This window comes from Chanos chanos, chromosome 10 (genome assembly GCF_902362185.1).
Source record: "Chanos chanos chromosome 10, fChaCha1.1, whole genome shotgun sequence".
Lineage (NCBI taxonomy): Eukaryota > Metazoa > Chordata > Actinopteri > Gonorynchiformes > Chanidae > Chanos > Chanos chanos.
In genome coordinates this window covers 26,182,710-26,193,627 of record NC_044504.1, presented here as the reverse complement: position 1 = coordinate 26,193,627, position 10,918 = coordinate 26,182,710, and the positions used below count along the sequence as shown (strand labels likewise).

The following is a 10,918-nucleotide window of genomic DNA, read 5'->3' as shown; positions in this document are numbered from 1 at the left end:
GTCACACAAACAATTTGGTAAAAATGCCCAATTTTTTCTACAGTACGAAATTATAACATAGTAGAGTCCATTTTATTTATTTTGAACACTTTCTAAATGAAATGTTTGGTTAAGACATGCCACAAAGAAGATGGTAACAATGGTCAGCATAAATTTAATCCCAGCGTAAAAAAAAAAGACTAGGTAACTCATCCTGACTCTTTGAAAACTTAGAATCAAATGGTGATGATTATTCTTGTTTCGTATTTGTATAAGCAGCTGACACATAAGGAACAAGTCACAAACACAACAACAACAAAAAAAAGGAGCAAAACTACCATCAGTTCTTTGTTACCACCCATTGCATATCCTTCCATTGTGTGTTTCATAAAGATCACTTTGATCAAGTTCAATAATTCTCACATTAATGAGTCACATCAAATTGTATCACAGAGCCAAATCAAAAATTTATTCAAAAACATCTTGATTATGTTCTATTGTTAATTGACACTGGTAAAGTGGCTTCCATGGTCAACTAGTACAAACATTCTATTGCCAAGGCAGTTGATGCCAAGGGGACCAAGCCTCAATATAAAACACACTGGCTATGAAAACCCCTGGCCCAACCCCCTAAGACATACTTCTCTTTATTTGGGACACCACTAAATAAAAAGCTCAATATCATCAACCACTGGTGAGATCTTCGATGTCCCCCTTATTTGCCACCCAAATCTCTGACACCTTGAACTTACAGTATGGACAAAACAGACAGGGAGGACGTCTCCTCAGTTTGACTCTGAAGGGTGAATCGAGCAGTTTGAATGCAAAGCCAACAGAAGGTTAACTTGATTTCATCTACCCATGCTGGGAAGAAGCAGAGGACTGACTTGTAGCAGATGGGGAGGGCATAACCGGAACAAAGAAAGATTAGAATCGTAGCCCTAAATCGGCATGACCCACCAGTAAGACTGACATGTACTCAACAAAGTCAAAACAGGTCAGAGATAAAGAGTATGAGAGGTGAAGGGGAGAAAAAACGAGAGAGAGAGAGAGAGAGAGAGAGAGAGAGTTATTGCACTACATTTGCTGAGTAGAATTGCCATTCCATGTATTATTGTCGTCCTCACTGTCCTCTTGAGTTCGTAGTCTGTAGATTTTGCCATCTTTTTTAAAGTCCTCTGGCCTCTTCTCCAGAACCCTTTTCCGGATAGTGTCTCTATGGGTATGAACAAAAAACCCACAGTGGAACAGTACAACATCAGAGCCATTTCCTTCTTGCCAAATATAATATCATCTGTAACCTTTGACATTTCGTAAATTTGCCCCCGATTTTCCTGCCTAATAAATGAACAGGCATCAATTTCAATGTAACTAAACATCTCAGTCGTCTATGAGACGCTGACATAAAGATGTGTCACACTGGCTGGACCTACCTCTTTGGTTCTCTGGAGGAAGCTGAGGTGGAGGCGGTTGAAGGATTCTGAGACTGGTTGCGGGGGGCTGCTGCTCCAGGGGGAGGGGGACTGCTGAAGAGGAACCCACTGAGGAACCTCCACACTGCCAACAGTGGGTACAGGATAGTCCCCAGCACTGCCCACAACCCCCCACCAGAAGACTGGACCACAGTATTGGCTGGTCGACCTGTCTGCTGCATAGTTCGAAAGTGGAAAGAGAGCAAAATTATTCTTATTTTTGAATTAGTTTATTTAACATTTAAAACACCTTATGGCGTGTTTGAGAGAAGACAGCTCTACTAGTAGGACTGTGCTGTTCATCACAAACAACCTGGAAAACATACAGGCTTCAGATGTCCAAGGTGCTTTTAGCAGAGGCGGAGTGAAAAGTTTGTAGTACCTGAGTAAAAACTAATATAAAAACGATATGCGCAGGTGAAAGCAATATGATATTTAAAAGGTGCTTTCCATTTTAAAAAATTCTGAAGGCCCCCGAAAAACGGAAGCTGAATCCACAACTAAAATACACAAGCAATCAGTTATTGGCATCCAAAAGTAGAATCACTCCAGTACATTTAGGTCAAGCTGCTCGCATTACAACAAGCATATTAGGTTCAAAGAGACACAACTACGATCAGGAGTATGTTAGGTCATAATACATAAACCCTTCATTAGGCTGTCAACTCACAGGCAACAGCACAACAGAGGCACTGGGTGCTAGCCCAAGCTCTAGTAGTGTTTTTTGCAGGTCCTCTCCTGTGAATTCCCTCCTAGGAAACATGGTCGCCAAGGAAAAGTGGCCATATCTGTTGCCCACTTCCTGTAAGGGGAAAACAGCCACCTTTAGAAATCATTTAGACTGGTCTGCAAAACTAGCCAGTTTGGCTCCTTGACAAGGGACTTTGCTTGTGAGTTCTTGCCCAATCCTGTTAGGTAAGCTAGTTTGTGTGATGATCCATAGATATTTCTTAAAGGCCGCATGACACTGAGGCACATGCGTCTTGTTTTTTATATATTTGACAAAGACATTATTTTATTATCTATCTTAGTCTGAGGGTTCAAATAAACAGTGTCAGAGCAGATCTTTATTGGCCTTCACCTTTAAAGTGGAGCAGCAGGCCAAAAGCCTACGTGTTTACCACAATCTTGGTATGGCCCACACAAAGTTCATCAAATATTTGAAATGTGTTTTAAGCCATGTCACACTCTAAGAAATGGATACTGATTTCTTCAGAGAATTGGATAGTCCTCATCTCAGTGTTGCAACATGAGAGACAGGGTGTGGATTTCTGTTTGTGTGGTTGAGTATTTAACTTTAGAGCGACTGCTGAGGGAAACAAACCTGTGCTGCAAACTGTCTGGCCTCCTGCAGCCGGGTTTCTGAAGGAAACTGGTTGGTGAAAAAGGACCCATCAGGCAGGCGGAACTGTATCCTTGCAATGGCACTGGAGAGGACAGCAAGACAAACAAAACAAAACAAACACAAACACACACGCACACACACAAAATTGGTCATAAATAATGTAGAAAGTGCCATATATTTAAGATTTTATTTTAAGATTCTATTTAAAAAAAAGAGTGAATTAATTATTACACAAGCAGTATTTTAAAATGTATCTGCTTCTCATACATGAGGCATACACTTCCCAAGACAAAAATTACACATAAAGAACACACCCACGCAAACCAATACACACACACGAGCTTCAGAGACAGCCGGAAACATTTTTAATGGGCTGTGTGATGGGGCAGTACCTCCTCTCTCTCTGGTTGGCCTCTCTCCGGGCTTCCTGCTCTGCGAGCTTGGCCTGCAGCGCCGCCTGTCTGGCTGCCTCTACTTCTTCCTGGTTCTTAGCATAACGAGCCGCCCTATCAGCACGGTCCTGTGGGAATGGATTAACACCCAGTGATCAGCTATACTCAACTCTGACACAATCCTAAACCGTAACCAGCTCAGTTCAGACTGTATTTAGCCCCGGCTTTAGTTTCAAAGAAATGCATGGAAATATCACCAAAATACTGTGTGTGCAATTACTATATGAGCTTTTTAATATAATATTGATATAGACATGTATGAAGGTACACAGCTGTCACGGAGGACTCAGATGAGGCTGCATTTAACAGCAACACATCAAAGCACTGAAACCTGTTGTAGTTTCAATCCTTCCATGTTTATCTGAATTTGAAACTGCAGCGTTTCACAAACGGGTATATAAAAAAGTATCTCAGCATAAACTTTACTTTACTGTCAGTCTGAGTGTGATGTAGTCAGTAGAGTGGTTACCAATGCAATCTGTTGTTTAACACGCTCCCGGGCTGCCCTTTCCTCTGCTTTCTCTCTGTTCCTCTCCTCCAGTAAGCGTTTGGTCTTCTCCTCCTCCTGCTTCCGCTTGAAATCCAGCATGTCTTTGCCCAGCTTCCGTCTCTCAATCTCCTTCTTTATCTCGTTCTGTCAGTGAGACAGGCCAACATCAGAAAACTTTTTTTCTGACGCTAACAATACCCTGATGGGTTTTTTTTTTTTCTCATTCCAGACAGATACACCATCTTACCAAAAACACTTCTGACGATATTAATGTTAGATATTCTTCGTACATATACTATATGTGCAATGGGTCTGCTTTTATAGCCTTTAAATCAGAGATAGATGTATTTATGGCAGACACCTCTGTCAGAGAAATATTAACATAAAATGCAGAATGTGGTTTTTTTCTCTCTCTCTGGAGATAAAGGCTTACCTCCTCTTCTCCTTGTTTCCTCTGCTCCCTTCTCTCTTCAAGTTTCTTTGTTAATCTACAGGGATTGTTTTTGAACAGAAAAACAATGTTGGGGACAGAATGGCGAATGCTCCGGTTCATACAGCAGACCCTGCTTACATTTTGAGGGTTAATATACAGGAACCACTGAAATTAATAAACCAATCAATACAGCATTTCCTAAAAACCACTTATTCAAAAAGGGAAAGTTTCTTAATTAAGAGCGTTATACAGAGCAGTCCCGTTCAACTGGGAAGTTGAGGATACCTCTCCTGACTAAAAACTCTCTCTCTCTCTGGTTAAGCCACATTAAAGAGGGTGACCCACACTCAAAACTCACCTCTGCACCTTGGCATCCAGGTCCTCCTCCACCTGAGAGGCCTGTGAAGTGTCATCAGAGGAAAGGCTTCGATCGTCACCTGGAGTTACCTGACCTGAGACTCGACTCTCCTCCTCAGTTGTGGACAGTGATTCTGCAAAACACACAGTTTGGTCAGTTCAGACAGCCAAAAAGGTGATTTCTTTGTGTTAAAAACATATAGACAACATTACAGGCTTGGCCCTCACTGGATGGGCTCAGTACTGCAAACCTGAAACTAGTCCCTAAGATACGTCTGTTAAATCTTGTGCCACTTTTTGCAAATACAGGAAACTGAGAACAGCAAGATGCAAATGACCAGAATTTCCTGGGCAGCCATTTTGGCAGAGTATGACTTGGCAAAAAGCAGTAGGTCTTTACTAAAATGCAGAGAGCTCTTACATATGTCATTTTGCCAACATCGGTTGAGAAACACAAGCTTGCTGTCTTGCTTTATACAACACCACAAAGAGGACAGAAAAATAGCCTTCAGTATAACTGTATTTACTTCTATAGCAACTTATGGTGTACGTTAAATTGTATTGGTGTGCCAATAATATTGACCACATTAAAGGCTACTGCAATTAACAACTTCATGAAGTATATGAAGTATTTCACCTACTAAATGTAGAATAATAAACTTTATATATACATATATATACACACACACACACACACACACAAACACACACAGTCACACACACACACACACACACACACACACACACACACACACATACATACATACATATATGCACACACACGTTTGTGGGGGAGATACCCTCTTAGCAATGCTGAAATCAATGAAGACTTCTCGTTATCAAGCAGGCCCTCACCTTTAGACGTGGCAGGGGTAAAGACACTTGGTGTAGCAGCAGGTTGGCTTTGAACAGGCAGAGAGTCTGTGTCAGGTGATGGCTGCGGTGCAGTCAGGTCTGAGACTGTGCTGGCAGGGCATGGAGGATCTGCACAAGCTCCTGTATCAGCATGAGCGTTAGCAACAACATCCAACTGCTGAGAGTGCATCTGTAAAGAGAAGGGAGAAAGAAAAAACCCATACATTTAAGTGCAGTCATAAAAAGTATGTGTTATGAAGTATGCAATAACTTATAGGTGATTATTTTGCCCATAAAGCTGACTTGTGTAAATACATACTGTATATGAAGTCTACTACTGTTTGAATAATGTTGACGGTATGATTGTGAGAGTGTGATCTTATTATCCTGTGCACCTCTTTGACTTTGCTGATCCTCTTTGTGAGCTCTTGAGCTGATACACTGCCAGCAATAACCTCCAGGGGAATTCCATTTTCACCTATGAAGAAACTGGATGGGATGCACACCACGGGATCTTTTGCAACTGGAATTAAGGGCTAACCACAATGACTAAATCTCACAATAGCTTCTACAATACTCAGTGGACATTCTAAAGACTTTCAGAAAATCGGACTCCCTCTAAACTGAGAATTTACCAAAAGAAAGGCAAGCAGTATTATCCTGACAGTTGAAATAAGTGCAAAACTGAACAATATGAATAAATAACTATATAAAGACAGACAGATTTTCCCTTAATAATATTAAGATTTAATCTGGAGATCCACAGTTAATAAATACAAATATTTTATTACACAGAACAAGACACACTTATCAGAGAGAACAACATTAACAAAGAATCATAAAGGATACAGATTTGGGAGAACTGGACACACGTCTCACTACACAGAAAAAAAAACTGTTGTTAAACAATGGTTACAACCACTTAAAACAACAAAATGTCTTACATTTATAATATGACAATTGTGTCATACCTCTTAGCGTCCACTTTAATTGCTACACAGCTGTTGTTTGTGGCCTCTGCTACACTGTCATCCTCCCAGCTTGACATCAGCTGTGTCGACTGCTCATCGTCTCCTAGGAAATTGGAAACGCAAACCGTTACAGAACAGGTTGAATCCTGTTGGATCTGAATGTACATATTATTCAGAAAAAGTTCGAAGTACTTCGTATGTGACAACGATGACGTAGCGTTAACACTGTGAGGCAAAGGCACACAAATGTCACGACAAATATTATTGGATGAGTGAGTCCTTACGAATGAGTCTTTTTAATTCTAAGAACATACAAATGAGTTATATCTTTCAGCGTCGTTAACCACTGCGCTAGAATAACAGAAAAATTTGCTTGTCTCCCAAAGATTAAGTTTGGTGTATAAGAATCGCCTACTCCGACAGCCACTTTACAACTGATACAGACTGGACATTCTAAATTGACACAAAAGATCGTATGTTGTTATCGTGCAAAATATTTGCCCAGCTCGGAGTAACGTTAACTTGTCTGACAAGAATGACATCCAACAATTCTGTTAGCTATCACCGAACAGCTGACTACTTGCTAGCAAACTATAATCTGGTGTTAAACACTATGTAAGAATGTCCTAAGGTGACATTATCCCTTGACAATATACATCACTGGCTGACAAAACGTAGACTTGATCAGGCATTGTTTTAACCTACAAAGCCCACCTTATTTTAATCTGCTTCCTCCTTATGAAGCTGCGAAGTTTGTGTATGTCCCTGACAAGGCCTTTTAAGCACTAATCCAAATTCAGCTAACGCTAGCAAAGACGGCTATTTAGCTGGCAAGCTAGCCTTGCTAACAAGATATGGCTGTTGGTGTTTAAATACAATCCAGAAGCAAATACCTGTGATAACGACCACAAAAATCGAGTTGTTTTGTTTAGCAGAGGCAATAGCTGCTGGTATAGATCCCTCAAACCAACGCATCTTGTCTAAACAGGCTTGATTATGTCAGTTTCTGTGAAGCAGTTCTTTGATAGCATCTATACTGACAGAGCAACTAGAACCTTCAATCTCATCACGGAAATGGATTGCAAGGCATCATGGGTCTTGTAGTTCACCAAGGCTGTGTTTAGTTGCTGATATGGAACCTTCCTGCGATTTATAGACAGCTGTCGTTTTGGAAATACTTGGAAGTTTTTCCCAGAAAACCCATTGAAAATATTTGTCCTTTACCCAGTTCATTATTTTTTTAATGGTCACCATCTTAGAGTCGATGATGAAGTGAAATCGTAGTCACACATGAGGGCTGCGAGTACACTCTGAATTCAGGTATCCAGAACCTCATCCCTAATTTCGCTTAGGCATGAATGACAGGTGACTGTAAGATTCTCGCCACATCCCCAACTGTAATATGCCTGTATTTTCATTACGGGTCATCCTTGAAATCAAGATATGTTTGTTTAAATTATTTGTTTAGTTTTAACGGACATTGTTGTAACCTCTATATATTCTTAATTTTGAAGAGATGAAACAGTAGGTGGTTGGACTACAGGGATTTTACTTTTAACCGTTCAGTTTATTAGACTCCCGGAGACAGTAATGGTACATCGCACGAGTTCTTCAGCAGAAGGTATGTAATCTGGTCTACCCTTTTCTTCCATTGTTCTGACGCCACGACCTCCCCTATGCCTGTTTCTACCAACATACGTTAATGTTTTCTGGAGTGTACCATCCGGATAAAGCACTTTTAAAGAAGACCAAAGAATGCAGTTAAATAAACTAAACGATATCTATTTTATGTAGAAGAGAGCTTGGTTGATGTAACCCCCACACCATCAAGGTGCACTATTGTTCAACTACAGCTCAATTCGGGTTCATAGCGCGATTGACCAGAAGGGGGCACTATCCCACCATATAATGTACCAGACAACCAAATCGGGAACAGTTCAGTAAGCCTGAAAAGTACAATGTAGAAATTAAATCAGAACAGTTTGATTTTTCAAATTATCAATCAGAAGATGTCATTGTTGACATTATGCTCCACTGATCCCTACCACTCTGGGAGACTAATGAATGTAAACTTGTTGTAATGCAATGCTTTGTCACAAATTCAAATTAGATCTGGTGAATCTGATGATTCTCGAGTGAACAAAGGCCTGATTTGAGTTTCATAATGAGTCTTATAATTGTGTGTTGACATGTTCAGGTAACAATAGTAAGATACTGGCATGAACCGAACAACTGGTTAAACCCTATGAAAACAACAATGGTGGAAAAAAGAACAATGTTATTTGTCTGTCGTTTCAGAGGCTAAAGGTCTCTGTATTCAGTTAGGATTTTATCTGTTAGGAAATGTATGACAATTTGGGAGCAAACTAGAGGTCCCAAAGATATAATAAAATAAGCTAAAACACTACCCAACAAAACAATTATGAGGCAGTCAGTTTATGGGTTGCAGTGTTAGCATTGCACCTCTGCACCTGTGGTCCTCAGTCCTGCACAGGTCAGTCATCACCACAAATGAATGGGGGGGGGGACTTTTTTTTTTTTTTGAAGAGCATACCAGTAAATAGTGGCTCAGGCAAGGAAGACTTAAAGTACACTGGCACTTTCTATATTTGCACTATTGCACTTCAGATCCATCCTTTCAATAAAATTATATTTCAGAGGAGCTTTTCAAGTCATCAGTTGCTGTATGTGGTTCACTCTATCCATTGACATTTAGTTTACTGCAGTCTCAGCAACTTTTGTGTTTTCATGTGTTATTATAGTTTATGAAGAAAAGACATGTTAACCAGAGCCTCGTTTGAGTGATGTCATGCCACACACAGGTCCAGTCAGCACAACACAATCATCTAAATTTTATTTGCCATTTTCCTGTAGACCATATCCTAAATTGGCTCTGTGAAGTGTCATTTGGACACAATGGTAAGCGATACTGAATTGTGTCCCTCCATGATTACTAAGCAACCCTGCATTCAGTTAGAGGACATGGTATTTAATAAAAAAAAAAAAAAAATATATATATATATATATATATATATATATATATATATATATATATATATATATATATGAGGCTCATGTCTTTGTGGCTGTGTGTCACAAAATCAAATGGTTGAGAGAAGCTGAAGAACAAAGCCTTTCAAGGACATCAAGTCCAATTCAATCAGGACGTAGTCAGCAGCTGTAAAAATGCACACCTAATGGCCTCGCCAATCTTTACTATGACTAGTGCTCTCCAGGTCTTTTTGTGCATTTGTGCTCAGTGTGTGTGTGTGTATGTGTGTGTCACAGGAGGTGGTCACTAAATTATTAAAGAATTCATCTCGTGTCCGAATTGTTCCGTGGCTTCCAGCAGTGAGTCTGGATGTCCAACACAAATGATACCATATATCAAACCATATAGCATAATCTGGACTGTTATCATTTCTGTGGCAAAAAAAGGATTTTTGTCCTTGTTTGAAACAAAAATATCATTCTTGTGCTATGTTTGCTGTTATTCTAATAGTATGAAACTCTATTAATTCTGCTGCTGCAGTAAATACTACTAAAATGATTGTACTTTTGAGTATTCCCCAATCACTACATTAAAAAAAAAAAGAAAAGAAAAAAAAAAAGGTATCACTGTGTAATTTGAAGAGCGAACAAGTGAGGGTAAATGAATGTGAGAGACATTTCTCTCCTATTATGAGAGCTCAATTTCACAGGTATCTGCCACATCAGAGGGGTTCTCCAGATGCTGACTTAATTATGCGTTAATAATCTCACCGTTGTGATGGCGATCCTTTCCACGGCAACTGGACGTGAAACTCTTTCAGATAAAGAGCAGCGGATATGAAGCCATCCATTTTAAACTGGTTCTGGCAACTGAAACTCCCTCAGGCCCAATGTGAAACATAGGTGCAGGTGGGGAGGATTTTTCTTGCGGTAAATTGCTTTGACGTTATTAGAGGGAAGAGGGGGAGGAAGAAAAAGAAAAACCTAGATGAACTTAGGGGCATTTGGAAGAATGAGGTTGGAGAGAGGTTAATGTAGCAGACAAATGGCCCAATAAAAAGACAATTGAGATGAATAGCACCTACTGCAACATTAGATAAGGCCAGGGATAAAAATGACAGGTCTGGGAGCCTGTGGCTAACAGACCTTATTTCAAACTCTAGTCATTCACATTATACCTTCATATTGATAAATACATTTTAATGGTAAGACCAAGGACCAACACTTCACAGATTTGAGGGAGAATCACCTGGTTGAAGTAAGCAATAACTCTCAGACACACACACACACTCACTGAAAAGGACTTTGTCACTTGAAAAAGTATGTTATTTGGTGTAAACATTTATTGGTTTTCAAACTGAAATAAAAATGACTTGCACCAGCAAACATCGAACAGCCTTTCAGAATCCACACATTTTCTTTGAGAAATAAAAGGAAAAAAAATATATTTATATATATCGAGTTGTATAAATGTGCAAACTGTTTTTTTTTCCAGTGACCCAGTAGGTATATAATTTAAAAAGACCTCAAAATGAAAGATTTGACATGGTCTGCCGTGAATAAGGTGGTGGTC

At 39.8% G+C, this 10,918-nt stretch overlaps 1 protein-coding gene across 2 annotated transcripts; it reads right to left on the bottom strand.

The window, feature by feature from the left end:
• Positions 1-91: 91 nt before the first annotated feature.
• On the bottom strand, positions 92-7,393 carry ubxn4 (UBX domain protein 4). 2 transcript variants are annotated; one of them, XM_030786845.1, is made up of 13 exons: positions 7,248-7,393; positions 6,355-6,457; positions 6,233-6,261; positions 5,779-5,897; positions 5,384-5,573; positions 4,530-4,662; positions 4,172-4,226; positions 3,718-3,882; positions 3,189-3,316; positions 2,776-2,878; positions 2,122-2,253; positions 1,413-1,627; positions 92-1,195 (listed from the first exon to the last, which is right to left on the bottom strand). In XM_030786845.1, exons 1-13 carry the CDS (start codon positions 7,327-7,329, stop codon positions 1,057-1,059), a joined length of 1,593 nt encoding a protein of 530 aa, XP_030642705.1. In that variant the 5' UTR covers positions 7,330-7,393; the 3' UTR covers positions 92-1,056. The 2 variants fall into 2 exon arrangements, with proteins under 2 accessions (XP_030642705.1, XP_030642706.1); XM_030786846.1 differs by having other exon boundaries at positions 1,413-1,624.
• Positions 7,394-10,918: the final 3,525 nt, after the last annotated feature.